The 27,808-nt window shown below is 41.3% G+C and overlaps 1 protein-coding gene across 1 annotated transcript in view; it reads right to left on the bottom strand.

The window, feature by feature from the left end:
* Nucleotides 1–27,017, bottom strand: part of LOC124795202 (inhibitory POU protein-like) — a 467,081-nt gene extending 440,064 nt beyond the window's left edge. The window contains exon 1 of the mRNA XM_047259108.1: nucleotides 26,963–27,017. Coding sequence (XP_047115064.1) covers nucleotides 26,963–26,989 — 27 coding nt within the window. The 5' untranslated portion in view covers nucleotides 26,990–27,017. The remainder of the gene's footprint in view (nucleotides 1–26,962) is intronic.
* Nucleotides 27,018–27,808: the final 791 nt, after the last annotated feature.

Below are 27,808 nucleotides of genomic sequence, written 5' to 3'. Positions count from 1 at the left end.
ATAGAGTTGGTGAGGAAGGTGGAATGAGGCAGCTGGTATCCTATTTTTCAGTCAGAGTCTTCTAGGTGATGAGGAATGCATTCGAATATTTTGTGTTCCGTCAGGAGCCTTTATCCGCTGATTTCCTTCTTTTCTCTGCTGCAGTAGGGCGTGCCACTCATAGGAAAAAAATGTATTGGTAAGAAAAATTTTGATAGTTTAACATGTGAAACTGAAGCAACGCAAAACCAATTTTACAGCACAGACAGAGTTTTATGCGCAAAAAATTTTTATGTGCTTGAGCACTATAATATGGGATTTACAGATAATAATGGAGACACTTTACAACTTTTCGCCTCATACCTGATTTTAAGTGTATAAGTAGGGTAACTTTGAACTCTTATGTCTCGGAAACTGATAAGGACATCAAGAAATTTTTAAGGTTGTTCGAGATCTGGATCTAGGAATATTTTGTAAAAATCATAGGCGTTTGCTGTGCATAGTCGTTTTGGAATCCACGGCTCGGCTCTGGTACCCAGAAATCAAGTTTTTAGGTTATTTCTCGATAACAAAGATTTTTCATAACGGTAAGATGGCACTACTAGATAAATTTCTAGAGAAGTTCGGTTAAAATTTGAGCAATATGGTACAGTTATTTATCATTTAGATTTCGCCTCAGCCCGGATTTTACATGCGTGTTTTACGTGTACAAGTAGGTTGAACCTCTGTATATCAGAAGCGGATAATGATATTTGGAACATTTTGTAGAGTATTCGCGATCTCGTTCTTCAGAATATATCTTAAAAATTACAAGCTCTTGCTGTGCATAACCGTCTTGGAAACTGGGGCTCGGTTTGGTACGAAAAATGGTAAGAAACGCTTTTTTAAAGTTTTCTAAGGAACCGTCCATGAACGAATGGTGCCTATATAAGATGCATAGGCCCATGGTAGACCAAAAAATGTAAAAAAAAAGAAAAGAAAAAACATACTTGCTCCGTTTGTAATATTGGTACTCTGACCTTGTACTTTAGGATAGTGATACTAAGACGATCCTTATGTTGGCTCTACAAACGGTCCCTGGCCCAAGGGCAACCCAGAAAATTTGACCCTACCTTTCTATCATCAATAGAACCCGAGATGTGAGCTACAGAAAAATTACGTTTCCATGCACGGCGTTTTGGAACATATTGGTAAGCACACTGTCGCATATATTCTTTTGTAGAATCACATAGTCTGTTATTACTAATTCGCTCCAAGAATTACATGGTCCAACGTCCAGATATTATGATGTATCGTATATGTCATAAATAAGACAGCGAATAATTTTAATTGTAGCAAAAATACAATGATTACATAAAATCGCAATTCTTTATAGAACGAGATTTGAAGATCTAATAATAATTTGACTATTAACAGGTCTATGAATGTGATTCACAGCGTATCTAAACATAATGTGATAAATTAATTACCAATAAGCAGAAAATTGATGAAATGTATTGAAAAACAGTAAAAGGAAAAAAAGAAAAGGAAGAACAGAATATAAAATATAATTTCTGTCCCAACCGCTGATGGCGAGGATTGTAACGTTGAAATATTTATTGACTCTCTCAGCCTTGGTATCTGCACTGTAGGACTATTTACACTTTTATGCTGTCAATGAAGTGTGGCTCAGGCTATGAAGATCTAGAGCTCTTGCTTCCCTTAGTTGGTAGTTGTTACTACTGACTGAGTGACATGTCCTGCTGTTGAGTGGCCTCTTGGAGTGTGAGGCTCCACCATAAGAGTTTTCGTCAAGGGAAACGGTTACGTACTCCACTGTCACATCTTTCGCAAGAATACTCACTTTCATGAAGGAGAATTGACGAGGCGCGTTGCTACGTTTAGCATAAAATAATAAGGCTCTCGACAGTTACAGATGCGAGGTTGTGCTGTCGGGGTGGCGTCGATTACCGACTCTTCCTCTCCACTCCGCCGTCCCCAAATAAATTTTGCTGTAAATTGCATTTTAACGTACTACAGTTACCTATAATGTAATAATAATTACAAAAACATATATAAAACGTTTAATGTATGAGAGACAGTCAAATGAAAACGAGGCAGTTGGAAACAAGGCAAGTAAACCGTTTATTCCAGAATGAAATTTTCACTCTGCAGTGGAGTGAAAATTTCATTCTGGAAACATCCCCCAGGCTATGGCTTAGCCATGTCTCCGCAATATCCTTTCTTCCAGGAGTGCTAGTTCTGCAAGGTATGCAGAAGAGCGTCTGTGAAGTTTGGAAGGTAGGAGACGAGGTATTTGCGGAATTAAAGCTGTGAGGAGGGGTCGTAAGTCGTGCTTGGATAGCTCAGTGGTAGAGCACTTGCCCGCGAAAGGCAAAGGTCCCGAATTCGAATCTCGATCCGGCACACAGTTTTAATCTGCCAAGAAGATTAAAACCGTTTATTATTTTAAACAGATCTGTTAATAAATTTATCCGACCTGAGATAAGACGGTCAGTTCCCTCATGGAGAAATGTTTGCGGTTGTCTACAGAAGCATGATTGTACCCAGGCAGCACCTCTAACTCCGAAGCAAATCGACGGCCACGAATGTCTTTCTTCTGAGCTCCAGAAATTTGAAAATCACAAGGAGAGAGATAGGGATGGTATGGAGGATGTGTAAGGGCTTCCCATCGAAACTTCAGCAATATAGTAGGAACACAGTGTCACAATTAAAGCACAGCTGTTCGTGGACATTTTGCAAACACTGAAACGCGGCACGTCCCAGCGCCCAGGAAGGTTGACAGAGGGCATCATTCTGTTGCAGATTAATGCCCGCTGTTACACATTTTCCATACAGCCAGCGTCTGTCCGCATGCTATTTCCACATTTCTGGAGCCCAGAGGAAGACATTCGAGGCCTTCGATTTGCTTCGGATGAAGAGGTGCGCAAGTGGGTACAATCATTGTTCCACAGCTAAGTGTAAACATTTTTCCATGAAGGTATTGACAGTTTTAGCTAGTGGAGTAGCGCAGTGGACTCTAGTTCGAGAGGACGCCAGTTCAGATCCGTATCCGGCCATCCTGATGTGGTTTTCCGCCTAAATCGCTTAAGGCCATTGCTCCATCATTCTCTAATCCGAGCTTGTGTTCCGTCTCTAACGATATTGTTGTCGATGGGAAGTTAAACACTAATTCCTCCTCCTCCTCTAGTCGTATTGCCTCACAACGGGATACATGTGTTAACAGCTAAGGCGACTACTTTTGAAATAGTAAATCGTTTGTTTACATTTTTTCCATCTGTCTCGTTTTCATTGAATTGCCCCTTATAAAAATAAAACCTGCCTATATTAATACCTAATACATCACTTTAGCATAACTTACAAGAAAAAACTCACGCGATTTTCTCAGATTGTGAACACAGGGCTGGGTACTATGGTTATCTCCGTCCGAACAGGTCTCGGAATGCCTAACGGTGCCGCACGACTGTCGTATCATCCTCAGCCGATAGGCCTCACTGGACGTGGATTTGGGGGGTGGGGGGAGGGGGGAGGAACACGTGGTCAGCACACTGCTCACCACACTGCTCACCCATCCCTAGTCGATTTTCGCGACTGGAGCCGTCACTCCTCAATCAAGTAGCTCCTCAGTTGACGTCACGATGGCTGAGTGCTCCCCGCTTCCCAACAGCGCTCGGAAGACGAAGATCGCCACCCATCCAAAGCTAATGAAGCCAGACAGCGCTTAATGTCGGTGATCCCATAGGAACAGGTGTTATCACTGCGACAAGATCGTTGGCAGCTACGGCTATGTGAGCATGTAAATGAGACGAATGGAGTTTTTTCAGTCGTTTCCACCTACTGTAAAAAAAAAGTTTCTTTTATTTTCATAGTTATTGGAGGTCCTTTCGCCCTTTAGTCTTGCCAGCCTCTACTTCCTGTTGTTTGTCGGCTCTACCTGTGGACTGAAGAACTGTATTGGATTTTTTGTTGGCGGGTCCGGTCAACCTAGTGAATAGGTACCCTTACCTGCCTGGAAAGCTCTCTGCAGCCAGGCAGTCACGAGCCCATGTGGGCTAGCCCTCCAAACGAGGACTGAAAAGTGTCCTGAGTAACTTGTAATTTTATACAATTCCTTGACAAGTTACACCCTTGTCAGGCTATTTATTTCCCGAAATTTGTCTAAGAAACTTGAAAACTGATATATGTAAAGTCACAAACGCTAATATTGAACTGTTCTTTGAGGTTTGTGACCCTCATAACGATTCGTCCCCACAGCCTTGATTTCGCATCTGGTGCTCGAGTAGGTCTGCGCAACCTGGAACGTCTGTCCTATTACACGTGGAACTCACTTGCAGTGCGTGGATGTTAATCGCAGAAGTTTCAATTTCCTCCTCTGAGATGGAGTGAAGGTGTTCAAATACGTGAAGAAAAGTCTAAAACATGCTACCGCTGTTTACCATTAGCGGTACACCTTGTGAGTATTCGCTCCCGCGGTCGTTGCGAGTGTACCGCGGCGGCTGATAACTCCTTAGGCCGGCGAAATTAGCATGGCCGCAGTGGGCACCTCTTGGGCGGGGGCAGAGGTCGGGCGGCCGAAATTAATAGTGCCCGCGGCAGGTGATTGCAATTCATGAAGCCCCCGTGGCCGGGCTTGCGGAAGGCGGTCGATCGATTGCTAGTGAGTTTAGCCGTTTTGCATGCAACTTTGATGTGCGTGCGCCGCCCCGGTTGAGCGGGTGGCCAGCGGCTGCGGCCGCGGGCGCGGCTAGACCACCGGCCTAGGTCGCCGGCAGCCGGCAGCCGGCAGCCGGTCACCGCCGGCAACTGCTGCAGGGGCCCGCGGCTCAGCGCCTGCAACTACTGCTGCTGCAACCCGTCACACACGAGCGCTGCGCACAGTATAAATTTTGACCACATACAGGGTCCGGCAGGGAGGTGTCAACGTTTTAGAGGCCACCAGTGCTCGGAGAATCAGACTGTGCGCAGTGGTTGATATACATTCGTTATTAGTTGCCATTTCAGTCGCCATGGCGCCCTGGACAACTGAAAAACGCGTCTTTGTTTAGGACACCTTTGTTGCAACCGGTCATTCTGCAGTATAGACGCAGAGAAGATTTCGAAATCAGTTCATTGTTGTTCCACACGATGCTGTTCCATCTCGTCCAAAAATAATGAAGCGGTTCAGCAACTTTAGAACGAGATGAACGATGCGACCTGGAACAGCTCGAGGAGGTGTTCGGACAGTTAGAACAGCAGAAAACATCGAGAAAGTTCGACAAGCTGTGGAGCCCAGCACTCGGCGTTCTGCAGTGTGTGCCTTCCACTTTCATCCTCTTAAAATCATGGTGGTTCAACAACTGAATCAAAATGAGTATGTCCCAAGGCATTTGTTTGCAGCAAGGATGCTGGAAACCTTGGAAAATGACAGTATTTTCGTGAAGAGTCATGAGGCTCATTTTCAATTGTCGGGTGCTATGAACAAACAAAACAACAGGTACTGGTCAGAAAATAATCCAGTGTCTTGCGAACCATTCCGATTTGGCATCATTGGAGCGTACTTTTTCCGAGAAAGTGTACGCACTCTTTTTTTAACTCACAATGTTACCCCACAATGTTGCGAGAATTTTTTATGCTACAACTGAGAAGATATCAGAATGACCCCGACATTGTTTGGGTTGAGCAGCATGGTGCTACTTCCTATGCCTCAAGACAGTCCATGGCTTTTCTGAAAGAACATTTCCGAGGTCGCCTCATTTTTTGCGTGGTGGGCCTCCTCGGTCTCCAGATCTTTCGCCGTGCGATTCTTCTCTATGGGGCTACCTGAAATCTAGGACTTTGAAGCTCTTTCAGAAGCCTTTACTCGAGAAATTCCCCTTGCTATGCTTGAAAGGTGTACGGACACTTCTTCCACTCACCTGCAACAATGCCTGAACAAAATCGGCCACCACTTGGATGAGGTCATTTTTCGTACCTGAATTGCAATTCATTCTTGTTTGTGCTTTGCGTTTGTTAAATGACATTCTATTTGTAACCTTTGAGAAGTATAAAAATGGAAATTTATTAATACAATAAATGTGTTACAACCTATTGGCAACTGTGACACCTCACTGGCGGACCCAGTACATTCCAAAACGACTAAGACGCTGTATAGTGCATGGTGTACGATCCCAGTTGCAGATTCCATGTCTAACCGCTTCCAGGGGCAACAAAGTTTGAATTTTCAGTATTTCATATAATTATCGACCAAATTTAAAAACTTAAAATTCCGCCATACTCCATTCATTAGAACGTATAAACCTACTTCAAATGTCTAACAGAATAAGACAAGCCAAATATTACGCACATGTGTTGATGCAGTCTAGCTCATGGATTGAAAATTACCCAGACTATCAATGTAAAAACGTCGGCTCAACTACCGATGTACAGTTAAAAAACACTAGAAAGTCGAATTATCTCTAAGAACGACCATCACAAAACGTAAATACAAGCAGTTAAAATAATAAAATAACGTGGCTACTTCCCTTGCTGTTGTGGCTCCTTAAGCTGTATATCCGCATCACCGTCGACTGATAAAATATATTAAAATGTAATGGTATATATGTCATTGGGTAATGGCAGGGTTCAATAACAACTCTATCGGTGCACAGCCCATATATCTCCCTGGAAGCCCAAACTCAGAGACAAGCACAGAAGTAACACGATTGAGCTCTTCATGTATGTAAACATAAAATCAAAGAGACAGCGTAGAATAATTACATTTCAAAAAGAGCTACATAGTTCCTGAAAAAGCAATTTTGGTCACCTGGAGGATGTTCACTGAAGGTATTATGATTCCCCACACTATGTCTTGTGGTTCCAAGCGACTAGGACATCAAGTTTCTTGCCTTTATCTTGTACATTCGAATTTTCGAGATCTTCATCAATTCCCAACATAGCATGGCAAGTTTCAAGAATGTGCGTGGCTATGGCTAACTTCTCGAAACTGATTAGTCGGAAAGCGTCCCTACGCTCTTTTGTACCTTAAATTAAAGGCCTATATAGTTAGCATTGCAAGTGTTGTAATGAGTTTTGCAGAAATCATTTCCCCCGTATTTGTAGACTTATTATTATAAATTGCGCCATTTGCTTAAGTCCTAGAGAACTGTTGATCTTAAATACGGCATCGACTTCAAAAGACTTCAAAATGTTAGCCACTTTCTAAGGAAGATTAGGGAAGTTTGGAATTATGATGTGGATTTATGACTGTCTTAGTACGGTACTCCTCGTGGCATTCTCCATTACTTTCGTAATCTGTTTCGTGCATATTAATTTATTAACCCAGTTTTCAAGAGAACCTTTAGCTCTCGCTAGCTGTGTTTGATGTTCAGCTCAGTCACTCTGTTTTGCTTATTCGTCGGAACCCTAAGTGCTCTATCTATTAGACATCGAAAGGCAGAAAGTTTGGCTATTCGTGTGAGAAGAGTTATGGATAAAATCAAAGAGTCCAGACTATATTTGTCTAGTATTTGAGAACGAAAGCACTGTACGATTTCCAACAAACATCACGCATAATCTCAAATATTTTCGGAACTTTTCTCTCAGTGACACCTCTCACAAAACCATGAAACGGACATGACGTTTTAATTAACTACTTCTTTACTACTAACTCTATTCGCCATATATTTAGTTGACGGTATTACTGAATGTACCGGGAAAAATATATCACTGTACGACCCATAGTTAAGGAGATGTGACGTCATAAACACTGAGATGCATGAGAAACTACCTGTTTTATACATGAAAGTTCCATTCTTGAAATTATTTGGTGCGATTTCTGTTCCTGAATTCTTCTCATTCTAGCATTACTATGTAAAATGTAGCCTGTATAAGCACGAATAATAGTGATAAATTACATAACAGGGTGTACAAGTTTAGCTCCCGACAGTTACTTCTCGATGAACTTTGTAAACTGTCAAATTGCAATGTTTAGCTAGTTATTGGTTTCTGCCAGTGCTACAATCGCCGTAATGTTTATTAGCAATTACGATTTGCGTGTTTCAGTAAGGGTGTGCGTTCTGCAGACTATTAAATATCAAGACATACGAGAACTATAAGAAGTTTTAGCCAAGGAAATTTCGTTTTGAACTTCTGTTACTCGGAAGTTTACTAGGACAGGATCTGTTTGCTTGAAAATGTTCGAGAAAAATCAAATTTGGTAGGCATGTTATCACTCCGAAGCCCTTTCCCTTCAGTCTTGGCTTTGTCAGAAGAATTTTTCTTCAAGCGTTTAGAACACATGAGAGTAAACCACTACAGGCTTGGTTCAGAGCCTATATATTCATAGCTGCCAGCGCCCTTACATCTTAGTGAGTCTATATGAATAGAAACCATCTTTCTGACCCAGTACGTAAGGAAATATTACGGACTGTAATGTGCAATTGGTATCAAATGCATCAGTTTCAACCAGAGCGATTTTGTATACATTAATAATATAACCAATGCAGTTTTGAAGAAACACTCTTACATTGACACGTGAAAGGTTTGAAGTTCCCTTGACAAAACGCCATAAGCAGAACGCGACATGACTGGCTTGCCAATGCTTACAGGATACTAACTGTGGGGACGTTGAAGCCAAGAGAGTGACATCGTATGCAGCCTGCCACTATCTATGCAAGCTGTTCTCAGTGCAGACGCTCTGGCTGAGGAAGCCGTGTACACAGGTCAAGTGAAATACGACACAGTGCCATGTGACTATCTCCTTCGCATCATAACGACTAGGATGAGGCTATACCAGAATGAAACCCTACACCAGTCTTATGAAATTAAAGTGAGACACTATATTGACCGTTCCTCCTGGGACGCCCTTGGGTAAAGGTAAAAGAGGTAATGTTCCACGTTCTGGTGCTAGCGAATTGGGCCCGACTGACCGCCGTGTCAACCTCTGCCAGTGGTGTCATTGAATGCAGTATGGAGATGCATTTGGTCAGCACAGTGCGCTCCCTGACGTTGTCGGTTTTCTTGACCTTGGGGACGCTACCAATCGGTCGAGTACCTCCACGACGCCGAATGCACCCCGTACCAGCAGTCCAACAAAGCAAAGAAAAAAATCCCTGGCAGTACCGGGAATAGAACCCGGGTCTCCTGCATGGCAGTCATCGGCGCTGACTATTTGTATTATTTTTTTGTCTGGTTCTTTGTCGGTTTCTCGTCTGTAGTTCTGTGTGGGTGACAGATTGCATCTTTCAAATTTAATGGATGAGAGGTCCACTCACATTTTTTTAAAGAGAACTGTGGATGCGGTAAGGACCACTCATCTACGTAGGAGGATAGTGTTAGGTAAGTGAAGCAACAATCTGTTCCATATTTGGCTGACCGATCAACAGGGCTAAAATAACTAAAATAACTATGACTACTGCCCACTATGAGAATGAATTGCGAATAATGACATTATGAGCATGTAACTTGGGGAGGAAGGAAGAGATGAGTGGGGAATACGTATATACTAGCGATGATACTGGCCGCAAACGAGGCATCCACTAACATACGCGATTTTGACAAGGTGCACCCTGCTACGTTCCACTCCTGGGAACGATCATTTTGGAAACGGTGAAGCCAGTCAGCAGCTCGATTGTTGCTGTCGTGAGAGTCTACGGAAAGTCGTTGATGGATGGTGAAACGACGAGTAGGCAACACGGTCTTGGACGTCCACGCCTCATCACAGAAAAATGAGGTCGGAGTCTTGGCCATTCTATAAATCAGGATACGGTGCAGATCCGACGACGGAATTACAGTACTGGTGCGGCCACAGCTGTTTCGGAGCACACTGCTCGTCGCACGTTGGTGAACATGAAGCTCCTCAGAAGGCGACTCCTACGTGATCCCATATTGACACAATGACATCGTCAATCACGAATGCATTGTGTACGGAATCACCGAGACTGGAAGTTGATCAACAGAGACGGACCGCCAGGCCGGACTACTCAAGTGTTTTCTTACACCAAGTCGATGGTCGTGTACGGATCCGCCATCAACAAGGCGAAGGGCTGCTAGAAACACATACCACGCAGCTCTGGACTACATTAATCTTATTGCGAACCGCTTGCATCCCTACATATTTGACGTTTTCCCCCGGCAGCCATGGCTTTTTCAAACAGAATAACGGCCCATTTCACAAGGCCAGAATCATGCCACGCTGGTTTGAGGAACATGAGTGTGAACTCACGTTGATGTCTTGGCCACCATAGTCGCCTACTCTGAAACCGATGGAACACCTCTGGTGCGGTATCGCCGCCAACTCCGCTCCTAAAAACTTAAGAGACCAGTAATTTATGGCAATTGTGGTACCTGTGCGTAGACATCTGATGCTGCATACCTCAAGAATGCTACTGAGAACTTGTCGTATTAATGCCACGCAGAATCGCTGCAGTATTGCGTTCCAAAGATGAACCAAAACGGTACTTTTCCTTTGGCTCAAGTGCGTAGGTTGTAGGGGTCAGTATGAAAAGTATTAAAAGGTAAGAGAATAGTTGTTATAATGCACAGTATTGCATGTCGCAAGGAGTTGTTCTTCCTTTGGAAAACAATACAGCAGCTATTTTGCGTGACATACATTCGACAAGTCCTTGCTAGGTTTCTTGACGTATACGCTATTAAATGTCTACACACAGGTAACACAATTCCCGTACAACAGCAGAGATGCGAAGACGATCGTACTTCAATCTCCATCGATGGCGAGATCATTAGAGGCTGTAGTATACAATAGCCTTAGACTTCTTTGACAACTGGCTACTGTATAAGATTGTATACATGATGGCAAAATAGCCTGTGGAAAACAGATTAGTTAATGACTTATTCGTGAAGCTTAGTGAGTAAAGAAAGTTTTTTTATATCGAACTATAGTAATTTAAAGTAGGAAATACATACTTTTGCCGAATTATTCTGTCACTCAGCCACTACAATTTAGAAAAAGAAACGAACCATTGTCACTCATGACGTTAGGGTTAAGAGCAGAACCATTTTCCAGACATTTAACTGGCTAATTTTTTTCTGTCTTTCACGTTATCTCTTTTACTTTTGTGAAGTTAAACGAAATGACTTGTCAGCCAATTTCATCGAGCCGTTCTTGTGTAACGTATCTCATAGAACGATGTCTTGTGAGGCAGGGAGGTGATTCAGAACTTGGTTGGGTTACATCCGTGCCATGTTTTTATGCGGTTTTGTACTTTTTGGTTCACCCATTTAAACAAACGTTCGTTGATTATGCATATTTCGCAACACACAAACCGTTCGACCACGCAAAGCACTGAGAAAAATGTATGGAATTCGCAAACAGATGGTGCTGCCGGTTACACATCGCATTTTAGATAAAACTGACATTATATTGTCATAAATGACTTATACTCGCAGTAAATGTTAACCATACGAATTTTAAGGCTTTCGAATGGCTAACATGAGCACACCGGAAATTTTGAAATAATATCACGAAAAGAAATGTAAGTTTACGGTCGACAACATCACTTCTGCTGTAGACTTGAGTAAAATTCAACCTTGTTTGAAACCCGAAAATACACTGAACCAGCTGTGAAGAAAATGCTGACTTTGAGATACTGCTCCTGTTTTCGTGTTAAAAACAAATAAACTGACGGGTTCAGAAATGTTTCCAACTTTAGCTTCCGTCTTATATGAGTAGCAACTGATTTTAGGGTGTTCGAACTGAAGTCTCATTCTGACCTTGAACGACGTCTTACCAATCGTTATTTTTTTTTTTTTTTTTTTCAATGCACGGTGTCAGTCTGAGATAATGACACTTTACAAAATTTGTGACGTAACGCAATAAGAAATCGCTGAGGAAGTGGTAAAGGAGAAGGAATGAAAGTAATTAATGGCCTGATTATCATCAGAAGGACAATATTGACGAAACATAGCGCAGGTCCGGGTGACCTATCAAAACAAATGAGATGAATAACGATTTGTTCGGACACGTCGTTAGAAATCTGATTTTGCCTGGTATAAATGAGACATAGCAACAAGGACTGGATTTTCTGTTACTGGCAGAATACACAAAACGAAGACTCAGCAAGATGAAGATCTATGTGCTACAGAAAAAAAAACAGATTTTTGAGTAACGTCTGAGGATGTTACTAATGGTACTCGTATGCGGCATTATGAGCTCCACTGATAAAGGGAAACATTTAATCTCTACGGACGATATCACAATGAAACCAATTTGTCATGGAGAGGGCTCTAGTAGCTTCAGCATATATGATAAAAATACAAATTCATCAAAGGAAAAAAGGAACCAAAGTATGGATTTTTTGAGTGTCAATATATATAGCACATATTACTTTTTTATAGTTTTATTAGAATCCTTTAAACAAGTGATACCATTTTTTCTTCGGAAAGTTTCAGAGTTCTCAATCAGAGGGATAGAACGCTGGCGCAAGTAACGATACGGTATCACAAAAATCATTGGCGCCAGTGGTTAGTGAGCAACACATTCCAGATTCACTCAATAGCATTTGACAATACGGCATAGTTTCAGATTACGGAGATTAGGTGTATTGTTTTTTTTTCTTTTGTTTCAATTTGTGAAGATTATTTCTACACCTCTTTTCGTCTCCTAATTTCCATTTAACGAAGAAGAAAATTGCAGGTGCCATTTCCGGAAGATCATTATCGAAAACTTGGAAATCGTTCCACAAATGATATCGCAGTTCTGATTCTGGAGTCGAACGTACCAGCTCTTGCTATAAACTATTCAGTATTACAAAGGTTATGGCGCTCTACTATATCAAGAGAAAAAGTTAAACAACTAATTAATACAGCATTATCAGTGCGAAGTTTAGAATGCAGAGAAAAGGTGCTTTAAGTAACATATTCTAAGTATAAGCTAACATAATACCGTTATTTTTTCAATAGCTTATATGGGTACGTAGTTAACACTTTCGCAATAGCAAGATTTCTAACACGATAAAAATTCTTGCAGTTTATGTGATAATACACATCCAGGAATTACTCCAGAGTCTAATAGAAGACGTAATATTTATACACTGATCAGTTGTACCTGTGTATAAATCAGGGATATAGTAAGGTAACAGCAGAAAAAAGACATTTAAGAACCAAGTTCACGCTGTACATTTGAGCGATTGCGAGTGATAATTTTATCGACTGTGTGCAACCGCGATTTTCCACTGTAATAAGCGGGGAGGGCAACATTTGGTCGATAATGAAGCTAGGTAAAAAGATTGTATCCAATCTTTTGATCTTATTTTATACGTCACCCACCCACTCGTATCAGGAATATCGTCAGCTTGAAACGGAAACTTGCTACCCTTAAGTCACAGTACATCCCTGTGTTGTCATTGTTCGGTAGCTTCGCGTACATCAATACGCAGTTTCACCCCTCACCTCTAGGCCCTACTGCACATACACACGATCTCGGCTTGCTTGAGACAAATTTTGAGTACATGCAAGCATTAATCTGAGAGAACCAATACTGAAATTCTTGAGGAGACCAATTTTGAATTATCTCTAATAAAATGAATTAATATGGACTACGCAACAAAAGGAGGATTACAATTTTTGATCATTCAGAGTCTTTGATGGCTGCAATCTAATTTACATAATCGAGCTAGACTTTCCCATTCTTTGGTATTACTTCTAAGATAAAAAATCTTTGCAAGTTTTCAAGGTTAGCTGTATTCAGTGAGAGCAGCTATAGCTTATTCATTTGTGCGGACGTCGTCTCTCATATTGCGAGTAGTAATACGCGATTATGCTTTTCGTTTATATTCAAACTGAAGCATTCTCAGCGCCATCTGCGGCACCAGAACAGAATTAATTTTAGTTGCTAAAATTTAAAATGTTAGCTTCTGTATTCTTTAACACCATTTTATTATATCATTGACGAAAGGAGTTTCATTGTCTTTGGTCGACAGCTGCCCTTCCTCCGTTGGTAATGGCACAGTTACGACGGAACGTAATGATACCGCCAGTAGTTTCAGTATGCTCGCAAGCAATTCCAGAAAACGAATAGCTTCAGTATGCTCGCAAGCAGTTCCAGGAAACGAATAGTTTCAGTATGCTCGCAAGCAGTTGCAGAAAACGAAATATGGTTTGTTTCTCGGGTCTAAAGCGAAGGTCATTTGGCTTGTAGGCAGCATTCAAGGCTGCTGTAGCTTTTGCTTCTAAAAATTTCTTTCAATATTGCAGAGCTATTTGACTAGTGACACATGATTGACAGCAAATGGAAATAACGTTACTATTCCCATCATTCGGATTGCGTCGCGTTTGTTTACTATTTGTAACGTAGCCTTACCTTTAGTTCCAAGCATAATTAGACACTGCTATGCCTATTAACCATTCTTTCACATGCTAGGACCATGTAAACTTTGTTTTCAAGGCTACAAAGATTTCTCCTTACGAGTATTTCACAATCCTCAACTTTCGAAAGGTCAAGTATTTGTGATCATTTCTCAGTTTTCGGCAGTAAAGCATTTTCAGTATTTGAGTTTTCTACACTCAAACGTTGTTCAGTTACACTTTTTCTCTGAGTATTTAATAAAAGGAAAAAATGGAGGACGTACAACACATTCCATTTTCATGCAGCGTGAGATCAAATTACACACAGTTTTTTTCATTTTACCAAGAAAATACACAACGTCAGTGTTTCACGTTCCTATTAAACAGTTTTCTATGAAACAGACAGACGCTAAAACAGTGCCCGAAAGGCAAAAACATTGCAGGGTAAGTACATTAATATAAATTAATAGAACATTCTTTAATTTTGAACACTTGCAAAAAATATTTATTCTGACGTTAATTTCTTTATATCGTCTCACGAGGAGATAAATTAGTTCTTACAATCAGGTGGAGTGCAGCTGCATGTTCTACGTAAAATAGTAACGGAGTTCAGAGTTATTTTTCCGTAAACAGGACAAAGTTATCACCAAAAATTGTTTGAAGGTAAGCAGTTTGGAGGTGGGGCTACACGCCTTTTTTTGCGATTACTCTTCTGAAATTCCAATTGACGGCGGTGTTGGAACAGCAGTTTTTAACATATTTCGGAGCGTTCCGATGTGGCGGCAAATACGCAATGCGTTCGGCCACTGGCACGCAGATGTTTGAATGTGGGCGCATCCCGACGGATTGGCAGTTTTATAATTCACCGCAGGTCATTATGAATTTTGAATCGGCCGTAATACGCGATTTTTAGAGCAATCACGCATCGCTTCACGCACTGGTGAGCAGCAGTCGGCTCGCCGATCCCGGCACGTTCACTGAATAGTCAGACACAGTGCGATCATTTCGCACGTTCATGACTCCAAGAAAAATTCTTGTATCTCTTATACCCCCGGGGAAAATGCTAAATTCGTCAAGCATACCGCAGCGGTCTTTCAACGCAGTTCACCGTTTCCAGTGATCAAAATTATAACTGAGTCGTATATTAAGCGAATATAAGTTCCTTCATGTCAGTTGTCAGTTATGTTAATGATTCTCATCAACATTTTAACGAGAAACAACTATGGCTGTAATATATTTTTAAAACACCAACAGAAGATTCACAAGTGTTGGCAAGACGTTTATGTAATTATGGTATTACTTATATAGAGGATCGATCCTCTATGCTACTTGTGTAGTAGATAGCAACACCTAAGCGACACGACGGGTATCCTATCTTCCGTCATTTAACCCCAACAGCGTCCATTTAACAGTAATTTTCCGGTGGAGAGCGTATAATGACATAGGTGTCTCCACTAACTGACGTTTGGATTTAGAATAGAGTCAGCATATATGAATAATATTTTGTGGCACGAAATCGTGATTGCGAATCCTTTATATTACGACGTATTACCTATTGACGTCTGTCTTGGGATATTCTTCTAATGTTCAGTTGGCGATTTTCTGACCTTTCCTTTCTATTAAGTAAAGAAAAGCAAAGCGATTTCCGTCACGCTTACATTAGTGTAAATATATCCAAATTAATTTAATATTAAAAAAACGATAGCAATATTTAAATTAAGAAGTAACATAAAACCTTCACTCAAGTTGAAAAAACTTACAGATGTGATAGGGGAAAGAAGACTATGTTCCATGTGCAGATACAAAAAAATGAGCTCTAGCAGACTGACAGGAAATAGTGAACAACTCTTTGGAAAATCGAAAGGCAAACCAAAGTGTTTTAGGAAACTGAATGAAAACCTAGAAGAAATTTGCATAACAAGCAAGAAGTTGAGGAAGGTACAAGCTATGGGAACAAAATTAAGAGGTGGGGCGGATTCCAAGACAAAACAATTCCAAAAAAGACGGGGAAAAATTGGCTGGTGGAAGAGAAGAAAGAAAACAATGATCAACTAAGGAACTGTAAAAGAAATCGTAAAGGTAATTCAATGGCTTAATCATGCTCCGTAGCTGGCTTCTAACAAAAGCACAAAAAATTCTAGCTTCTATATGTCTGTAGGAAATATTCAAAGCTTTTTTGTTGAAAACTCAACTTATACACCTTGTTTCTCAAAGATGAGGCAGCATTTCGTTTGTATCCAAACTATTAGTACAAGTAGAAAGTTCACCGAAAAATTTGGTTCGAATTAAAACGAAGGAGAAAGTGAAGAGAGATTACTACCTCAATAGCAGTTCGCAGATAAAATAAATTATTTTAGTTTCCTCATTAGTTTTAGGACATGGATACTTGAGGAAATATTAAGAAATTCGCAGTTATCCATCGAAGTCAAAATTGTTTCTAATCATAAAGCCGCCAATTTTAAATTCCTTCGAATTTTTATGTGTTTCCTTCACAATGCAGTTAATACCTTGAAAATTACAGAATCTAGTGAAATTTCGCTTTTTTCACAAAGCCTCCGATAAATTTTTTATCTTATTTTCTCCGTTGTATTCTAACAGACAAGCAATGGCAATTTTAGCCGCAGTAGAAAAATGCGAAGTAAAGTTAATTTTAGGGTCAAACAAATATGAGAGCGTTTTAACTGTTCATAGGATACTGGAATAACGTGAATGTTCAACAGCTGTCACCTTGACGCCTATTTGAAGAGCTATATATGTACAGTATTACATGCCGCGACGGTGTACTGTGCCTTTTAGTTACCACAAAGCGAGTATGTCGTAAATCAAATTTCAGCGTTTATTTACATCAGCTACCACCACGATATACGAGCAATCTTCATTCGAAATTGTAACCGTAACATATTTAAATGTTGTGGAAGAGATTACGAATGTCTTACACAGAAAGGAACATCTCGGTACTTAATTTAATTAAAATCACATTTCGTCGAGGGACGTACCTTTTCTTTTCTTTTTTTTTTTTTACATTGCTTCTATATAAGTTTACGAAAGTCAGAATAAGCGGAAAGATTCGATTTTGCATCAGTATCTATAGTGCTTGTTTAAACCAATTTAAATCATGGACGAAGAACTAGTTCTTGTATGTTTCTGCAGAATTACGCCATAATCGTTTGCAACGTAGTCTACTGCACAGTGATCAGTCAAACACAATGATGCAACTAAAGGAATGGGGCGGCATATCGCATAGTATGTACGAAGGAGTACTGAAAAGTAATGGCTCTGAATTTTGTATGTCAAAACTCTTAAGACTTTTTAAAGAAAACGAACGTTATAAACATTCTACGTCTTTATTTTTAAAGTCCACATATTTATTTTTCAACATAGTCAACCTGGCGACGAACACATTTCTCCTAACGTGATACCGTTTTTTGATACCGTCGCTGTACCTTATTTGACTCTTTTTGGTAGAGTCGCAAACTCACCTCTGCTTGGACCACTTCATTACTATCAAAGTGAAGTCCTCGAAGGTGTTATTTAAGATTCGAAAACACATGAAAATCTGGTGGGGCCAAGTCGGGACTGTATGAGATGTCGCAGTGCTTGTATGTGATCTGGCATTATCATGCTGAAGGACCGGATGCTCCATGTGTGCACGAACTCTTTGAATTCGAAACTCGATTACAGCACGCTGTTTCTCAAATACAAACGTAGTTACGTTACACTCTTCCATGTTACACGCTACAATTCGGTCCCTCTAGCGGCAGAGGGCTTCAAATATGAAGACTTGAAGAATAATGATTAAAATGTTAGTAACGTTAGTTTTATTTTAAAAGTTTTAAGGGTTTTCACATAAAATATTCGGAGGCATTACTTTCCAGTGTGCCCTCATATCATCACAAGCGTGTGTAAACTACGCTACTGTGCTGATAGGGTTTGCATCCAGGGTACAATATAGATAAATCGGAATTAATTTGTATTTACAATAGACACTGCAAGATTTTCTTCAGTACCGACAGGAATAACTGACAAAGTGATTCAAGATGGATGACTAAATACGTTGTTATTGAACTTGCGTTTCTAAATAAAAATGGACTATACTTCATAACATTTTCTTACATTGTTGCAGCTGCTTGCAGCAAATTCATGTGACAGCCATATTTTATTGTTAAATAACCAACAAAACTAATTAATAACATACGCTTAAATCGCTTGACCTTCCTGGAACAAGTGTGACCAGAGATTAGATCACATTTACTTCAATATTACTTTTAGAAGCAACGTAGAGTATTAAAATTTAACCTCAGATGTTTGCCTGGCAGAAAACAAGACAACAACAACAATATGGCAATTGCAGCAGTATTTTCATCAATAGAAATTGTGCTTCGGTAGATTCAGCTGTAGCGTCAACACTGAGCACAAGGCGTTAATAATACAGTATTGATTAGCGCCCCAATTTCCCTGTTTATATTCGACATGTGTATTGGACGCGAGAAAAGCAAAAATCAATCTTTTGTCGTGGGACTGCTTCCAGAGGTGCATTATCTGTCACGTTACTACTTATCAGTCATTGGTCTACGTTTTCACACCTACATACGAGCCGCCGAAAGGTAGTCTATGGAGACTGACTTCCCCGACGTTTCCTAACTTTAAAAAAAAAAAAAAAAAAAAAGATGCGTCAGTGTTTCATACGAATCAGCGATGTGTTGACCACATGCCCCTCCATATCCGCATCCGGTGATGCCTATAGGCTGAGGATGACAGGGCGGTCGGTCGGTACCGTTGGGCCTTCCTAGCCTGTTCGGGAGGAGGAGGATAAGTTCGTTATTCACATGGTTTGGAATGTGCTGAATTTCTGACTTAAACGGGTTTATCACTAGATAAGCTCTTATTAATTAGACGAATACGTATGTTTATATTTTTGTTTTACTCTATCCTGATCATAATACAGTATTCACGACTACTTATTAAACAACTGAAATGTTATGTATCTGGAATCACAATGTAATGGTGGGGAAAAATGTGGCTGATGAATATTTCATGCAGACACACAAGTAGCTTATGCTAGAAGTGGAGGGACCAGCGAATCCACGTTCGTGAGCGTAATTTGAATTGTTGAGAATGTGAGTGAATCAAATTATGACGTATTTAAAATGGCTCTTCTTGAGATATCATATATTCGATTCAAACATTATATTTTTAATTATCGATTTCTACACATCACTTGAATAGACGAGAAAGGTGGTATGCCATATGTGAACAAACGGACGGTCCTACGATAAGCAACAATTGGAGCAGGGTCTGCCATGAATTTATACACGACAGGAGAGCCCCGCCATTTGAAATCTCTATAAAATCGTGACAGCAAAGCGCATAAGCAGCTGTCGAAGTTAGGAATTAATGTAATTTCTGGAACGACGAAAACATGTTCACTTTTCTCAAATAATGTAATTAACTACTCACGATTGGTTACAACACATGTAATCTCCAGGTTATATGAAGTTGTGTTTTACAACCACACAGGAGTGTAGTACAGCCCAACATATTACCATGAAAAATACATACACTACATCCAGGTAAATATTAATTATATAATACATGCCAGTAGCATCGTTGGTGTAGCTTCACAACACCAACTGCGTATTTTCGTGAATTATTTCAAGTAACTGGAGTTGCTTTGTTGTTATATAAAACTGGATGGATATAAGTCCGTCTGTGTCACGTGAAAATCATTTACAAAACAATTAACTTAGTTGTTGATAAAATGAGTGGAATAAGTCGTAACAGATTCAAAACATTGATGTCCCTGTATAACATAGTGTAATAGATCTGCTCAAAAAATAGTTGAACCTCTTTTCACGCGTCAACGCAGGTCCAACCAACGTGCCGTTGGCAGCAGTATATCAACAACGGTCATCGGAGTAGCCATATTGTTTCACGTTGTTCACATTTCCTTCACTTTTCGAGGTATTGGTCATCAGGTGAAAGTGGAGCAGTGTTCGCGGGGCTCCATGCAAAGTCGTATTTATGGGGGTAATGGTGTCAGGAGAAATTCTGGATAAAATATACGGAACGTATTTACTGAAACGCTTGATAATTGTGCATGAACTATGCAGTGTTCTGTATCGATCTTCCAGTTTCAAAGTGGTTGCCTATCAGCTGTAGGTGAAACTCGACCAGGAACGGCACTGACATCGACCTGGTTGGGGGCTCACAATATTAAGGATCAAATAATTACCAGGCGCTGTGTAGCCTTCAGAAAACGTACAGAACAGGAGAGATTCGCAATTTTTTCGTGTCACAAGATTGTAATGAAAAAATTCAACATCTCTAAAGTTTATTAAAAGTTTTATGAACGAAAGGCTGAAGGAACGCTGAGCGAGTAAGTGTAAAGATCTCCCCGAAGACACTGATTGAGATACATTCAAAGAAAGGACCACTGTTGGAGAAGTATGATGGATTTACTGCTAAAACATGAGAAAAATTGTAGTTGTCACAGAGGTTTGGCGAAGGATCTGCAAACTAAAAGAAAAAGCTCGGTAGTCACGACCCAACGCCACTTTAACAATACTAACAGTTCTTAATAAACGATATTACGAACAGTGGGGACATTTGCTACAATTAGATCTGACGATGACCAGTAACATATAAAGGGTCCCAGACGGCTTCTGTTTCCCTTCAGTATTTAAAGGCGGTCGCGGTATTCTCAAACGTCATGTTTACATATATTTAATTATGGGATGTAATTTGAAGGAAACAAGGACTAAAGACGTATAAGTCGAATCAAGAAATATTTACAAGGAGTTTGATTATTTTTCGAACAGGACTCGTATGTCACTCAAAATCGATTTCATTCCTGATCTCTGCATCAGCAGTGGGCAAATGACGATGGCGGTGATATTGAAGCTTGAGGTTTTTCCCAGGTTTGAAGCGGCAAGAAAACCGACAAGCCGACCCGGGTGACCGAGCGGTTCTAGGTGGTACAGTCTAGAACCGCGCGACCGCTACGGTTGCAGGTTCGAATACTGCCTCGGGCATGGATGTGTGTGATGTCCTTAGGTTAGTTGGGTTTAAGTAGTTCTTCAAGTTCTAGGGGTCTGACGACCTTAGAAGTTAAGTCCCATAGTGCTCAGAGCCATTTGAGCCAAAACCGACAATGTTTTATTTTCATTCAATTGTACACTTGTTTTGAATAACCTGGATGCATTTGTTACCTCCCCTCCTTGATCTTAAAATATCTACGACTGGCAAATATTTACTATCGCAAGTACTTATGCTCAAAAAAAAAAAAACAAAAAAAAAAAAAAAACCATGAACCCAGTGAAACCTCGTTTATCTAGTCATCATTAATCCGCATTTCCGGTACATCACGAATTAGTTTTTTTTATGATAAAGTAACTGTGCAATATTAGACACTCCGGACGTAAAAGCGACAACAGTGTACGAACAGAAAAATTAAATTTAAATTCAGACAACTAGCTCACAGACATTTTGATAAGTGTCAGTTAACAAGTTGGCACTGCATTGTAGAGCACTGTAATCCCCCTTTAGTTGCGAGCATAAAATTACAAGAAAGATAAAAAGGATTGTAGTGTCTCTGGACAATAGTTAGATGCGTTGCATAGGATGGATAACGGGAGATTGTTAAAAACATCGCCGCTTAATTTGGTGTTCAAGTATATTCAAAAATTCCATGATGTTCAGACATAGGAGGTAATAACGTAAACGACCGGCTGCGAAGCGACAGTAACGTTGACTAACGTGCGATTTCTGATAACGCCATTATGGCCGTTTGCTTGTCTGCATACGATGACGGTTATGGTACTGGATTATAGGACGTTATTGGCGCACAATTTGAAGACATTGTGACACCTACAGAAGCAAAAACGCAGCTGGACAACATATTGGCTTATTTCGAAAGCCAGTCGGAAGCAGCTTCGGCTGAATATACAATGGTAACCTTTGGTTTAGATGGCTATATAGAACACAAACTCTGGCGGAAGAAAAATTTAGTCCGAACTATTACTGCTGAAGCGCGACGTAATTGTGCCTGCACATAAAACAACATCGTAATTGGTTCAAATGTAACTTGCTTATTACTCAGTGTATAAAACTTACTTTTTCCCAGTATCTGATCAACATTTACGTGTAAATAATGCACAATGAAAAAAATACGATGCGTCTGCCTACAGCTTTTAACCCATATCATTCTAGTTTCTTATGATTTTCCGTATTGTCTGGATTTTCGCCTATCCGAATGACCTATGGTGCCATCTACTGCGAATAAATGTCCAAAGGCCGAAAATGTTCATTAGTGCGAAAACAGAATAAAAATTGATAGCTGCAGGTATCACGGAGTCATTAAAGAAAGATGACGTAGATGATGGTTAATAGTGTAGCCAAGGCGAGCTTGCAGAAAATCAGGACTTGGTATTAGTCACTTACAAAGCTTGGTGCTACAAGGACCCGAAAGTCAAGATATACGAAAATATCATTAGGTAAATATTTCGCTGTTATGTATTATGAACAAAGTTGGCACACTGGTACAACTGCACGCAAAAATACTGTTTTCTTCTAACGATACAACAAGTTTACTGGTACAGTCACACAGTCAGGCAAACAACGATTGGTAAAAGTAAACTTGTTGTTTCATTAGATATCAGTAACAGTCATGGTAAAGCCTAACTTCAAATGTTCGAATTTACTGTTATGTTCATCACAAGTAGCAACTACGAGTTATTATTTTAAAAAATGCGACATTTCAGTATAGGTCAACAAACAACAAATTATTTAAACATTATTAACCATAATTTAACATGCATAATCAGCATAATCAGTAGTTAGACTATGAAAGCACGAGAGTTTTCTCGCCGTTTTTCGTCAGTTTGATTAAATACACGCACATTAGAAATACGATTATCTGTAGGAAAGGGCCATGCACGCACGTGCTTCAGGTAAACCGGTTTCTCGAGGACTGTAGCCATGAAGTCAGACAGGTATCTTTGCACCGCCGGCATCATGTAATTACATGGTTTTGGGAACCAGCGGTATGGTGGTAGAAATACAAAAGTGAAAGCGACGCGGCTGAGTGTTTTCGAAACGTACAGTTCGGGAGTCCGTTGAGGCGTCTCTTTACTTCAAGGCCGCTCACGACCTCCATCTTTCTTGTTTACCACTATTGACGTGTTTAGAAATCCACTTCAGAACTTTGATGAACGAGACGAGTGTTGAACTGAATATGCGTTGTGTTTCTAATTGTTAGTCGTGTCCAAAAGTAGAGACATTTGGCATACAGCGTAAGATTACTACTACTCTAGGTGATTTTCTCCGTTAGATAGTGTTCGCGGCTTCCATAGTCGTCGATGACTACTGCACCTAAGGCGATTATAATCGTGGCGGATGAAGTCGCGGGAAAATTAAAAGTGGGTTTTCGACTTGTGGCAAAAATCTGTGGCTCTAGCAGTTGTCTTAAAAACAGCGTACGAGAGGTCAGCTCACATTGCAATCTTAAATATTTAGCCGTAGGAGCATTATTCGTTGTGTTTGAAAGTATTGGCATCAAAGAACTATGGTGAGCTCATGTCATGGCCAGCAATTTTTGTTATTGACAAGACGTTCGATGACGCTTCCTGCCGGTTGTAAGAGCCCTTTGGTATTCGCTGGCCCTCCGACGAGATTTCATTGAACTAGCAAGGTCTACTAAGCAGGTGTGCTGCAAACTACTTAGTCCAGAAAACTGATTGATTCTCAACAAGAAAAGGTTAAGAATGATTGTCTCGTAGAGGAGAACAAAGTTTTAGAAGAGGATCACGAAATTTAATTTTGCTGGGGCTGTTCCCCTTCATTCGAAGGAAATGAATAGATTGTAGGCTACACGCAAGGCATACGCACGCCACATATTGTTTGCGCCCTGGCGCTTGTCACGGGCATAACGAATACAAAAGAACGCCTAGTGTCTGCGAGAAGCATCAGCCGACACTTTGTCTGTAGCAGAAGTTCTTCCTCAAGCGCGATAATCACCCCTGAGTGTTTGATGCAAAGACTTTAATACATACTGTAGTTGTTTGTCGTTGCAGAAGACGTAACTGCCTACGATAATGGTGGAGGATTCATTCACTTACTATGAATCGTCGAAGTGAAGTAGGGCCTGTGTGTTGTTACACAAGAATCTTAGGGGCTATCCTGAGAATTTTTTTTATTATTATCGTATCTGTGTAGCCTCTTTCGAGTTACCGTTATCAAATATCACAACTACATTACAAAAGAAAGGAACAAAGTTGCGTGGTGGTGTTGGTAAAGAGGAAAAAATTCTTCCGTACCTCCATCCTTAACACACGATCATTATGATGCGGAGATTTGGTAGTATAGAGACAGAGATTATTTCTCCGCCACATTTATTATTAGATCAGTGTCCAAATGATCCATGAGACGTTTACTACTCGGACAGAGCCACACAGAGTGTAAAGTAAACTTCGTGCCTGCTGCACTGTAGAAACACCTCAGCCTGTCAGGGATGCCAACGACGATTGCCGCGAAATTAAATAAGCCACAGCGACAGTCGCGGTTGGAAAGTTGGTGAAGTGGTAGTTTCAGCGCAGTGTGGCACCTTCCGACTGGATCAGATTGTTCGATTTCTGGCTCGACAAACTTCATCGGAGAACATCGTCTAATGTGGTATTAGTCTAAGGCTTATGCGAAAGGAAACCTGACACTCGCCCCGGCTGTAGAACATTTTTCCACACAAGCGACTTATACTTTGGCACAACCCCTCTACCCTCATACGTCAATTTGCTCATGCCATAACAACCGTACCTTTTCGCGACCTGGATATGGGTTCGGTTAAGCCTGTTGGTGACAGCACAATTTGCAGTGGCACGCCTGTCACTGAAATGGCATCAAGCAAGAATATCTACACCAAGCTGTGAGCCACACGATTTTATTATTTATTCTTTTATAAACTCTAAGTTGTATATACATGACGAACCGCAATTAATAGGAAAGGTTAATTCCTCAGAAAAAATAAGAGCACAGAAGCAAAAAAGTTTCAGTAAATACGTGTGTGCAATCTATGTGTTTACGAGATCGTTGCGAACATGTGGTTACGAGCCTTTAGTATCATCTGTGGTCCCACTAGGTATAAAGGTATTTCAAATGTAAACTTCTCTATTAAACCTGGTCTAATTAAGCTCATATTTCACCCATGGCTCATGCTAGTATGCTACTGATATTGGAACACGCACAACGGGGCATCAGCGTACTGATGGTGTAAGACGGCATCTAAAGCGCCGACATGGTCCAAAATGGATAGGTCGAGCACAGCCTGTAGCTTGATCTCCAAGATCACCTGACCTCAATCGTCTGGATTCTTCTGTTTGGGGTCGTCTCTGTACTGAGGCGTACAGATCTTTATAAAACGTATGACACACAAATGCTGACTTTATTTGTATATTATTCTGACCGGTTTCGGTCATAAACCATGTTCACGGTCGTCGAAAAATTAATCTGCAGCCAACATTTCATATCAAAACTAAAAATATCGTTCATTTCGAACATTAGAGTATATCTGTATGAAGAGCAACTAAATTAAGATAACCAACACAAGATACGATGTCTCGTGTTGGTTCTCTTCATTTAGTTGCTCTTCATACAGATATACTGTAATGTTCAAAATGAACGATACATTTAGTTTCGATATCTAATGTTGGCTGCTGATTAATTTTTCGACGACCATGAATAGCATTTATGACCGAAACCGATTGCAATAAAATACAAATAAAGTCAACATTTGTGTGTCGTGCAGTTTATAAAGTATTTACAAGCCGATAACAGTCTTAACAGGATGCACTGAGATCTCTCATTGATACTGTTCAACTGGAGCAGCGAATTCTACAGGACTGTCTAGATTTACTTAATGATGTAGGGGTGTTTCAAAGAAGTCACAGCCCACTGCGTGACCAATGTGATGACGAAATGTTGAAGACCTCCGTCAAGAGGTACCAGTGTACATGTAGAGTGAGGAAGTAGAATTTTATTTCTTGTAAAGGCATCCTTCGGTGAAACTTGAACCCCATTTGATGGAGGTTACTCGCAAAGATTTACGTGTCAATTTTAATTAAATTTTACCAGGACAGTATTTGATACTAAAGTCGGTGGCAGATCGTAACCACAAACAATCGCAATTATCTCATAAATGGCCCGTTTGCGGATCAGTGTTTATTGGAAAGATTTTGCTAATATTATCGCACGCTTCCACCAGTGTCAATTTTCGCTACTAATTCTGATGCATCGCCTGTGGCTGCCCTAAGCGGGTCCGGCTTCGATTCCCGGTCAGGTTGGAGATTTACTCCGCTCGGGGATTGGATGTTGTGTTGTCCTCATCATCAGCGACATCCAAGTCGCCAGGTGTGGCGTCAACTGAAAAAATTTGCAGTTTGGCGACCGAACTTTCCCAAGTGGGGACTGCCGGCTGTCAATGCCATACGGTCACTTCCTTTTTATGATGCATCCAAATACACAAACTTGGCACATGGGCGCCTCTGGTGCCCTTCTCAGTATGGTGCCCCAAAGCGGCCGCTTGCGTCGCTTTGGACTTGAAACGGCCCCCGAGGACACCCCTAAACGTCGGGGCACATTACGGGAATCGGGTTACACTGACGGTTATATGGGTAATCGCAGCGGGTACCGACACGGAGTGCTGGTGCGACGCGCGACAGCGCACGGCGGGACTTACCGAGGGGTTGGGCATGCAGCGGCGCATGGGGTCCGGCGAGCGGTAGGTGGGCGAGTAGCGGCCGCCGGGGAAGCAGGAGCTGGGCGCGCTGATGGGCGGCGGGTGCAGCGCGCCGGCCGCCGCCGCCGGCTTGCCGTTCATCATCTTGTCGGGGCTGTACATGGCTGGCCACTGCTGCTGCTGCCGCTACTGCTGCTGCAGCATGCCGCTCGGCACTGCCCGCCGGCCGGCGCGGGCTGCCGGCCGCGGGCCGCCGCCGCGCCGCGCTCTGCGCATGCGCCGCCGCCATGTCGGGCGGCCGCCCCCGCCCCCGCTGCCCGCCCCCGCTCGCGCGCTGGCCCCGCCCCGCACATGGCACGCCACGCGCTCCGTCCCACCACGCGCCCGCCTCCGACCGTGTTTACGCTCTTATCACCGGACGCGACTTAAAAGACGAGATGCCGTTTGATAAAAAAGTAACCCGTGTCGGAATCTAGGACGGAGCCCGCTCCCCGCAGACGCAATCACGCTGGCTGCTTGCGGTTTATATTAGCATTTATTCGGACGATTTCCTGTACCGCTCGCACACCGTCACAAGGAAACCACTCCTCAGAGCACATCCCAAAACCACCCCTTCCTTCAGAGCAATTCTTACACAGTAACTACAAAAAAAAGCATTCTCTTCTTTTGTAACAGTAACCGCAGAAAAGAGAATAATTTAGCGCGCAGTGCTTATTCACTATTCTCGAAATCAAAATAGTACCGATGTTTACCAACTCTCCTATTACCTCCATCATTACAACTTATCATCCTAATCTTCCCTCGCAGTATTTTTTCAGTCTTCTACCTCATTTCAAATCCCGCGAG

This window comes from Schistocerca piceifrons, chromosome 4 (genome assembly GCF_021461385.2).
Source record: "Schistocerca piceifrons isolate TAMUIC-IGC-003096 chromosome 4, iqSchPice1.1, whole genome shotgun sequence".
NCBI lineage: Eukaryota > Metazoa > Arthropoda > Insecta > Orthoptera > Acrididae > Schistocerca > Schistocerca piceifrons.
The sequence above is the reverse complement of the archived record's forward strand: the minus strand, read 5'-3'. Positions and strand labels throughout refer to the sequence as shown.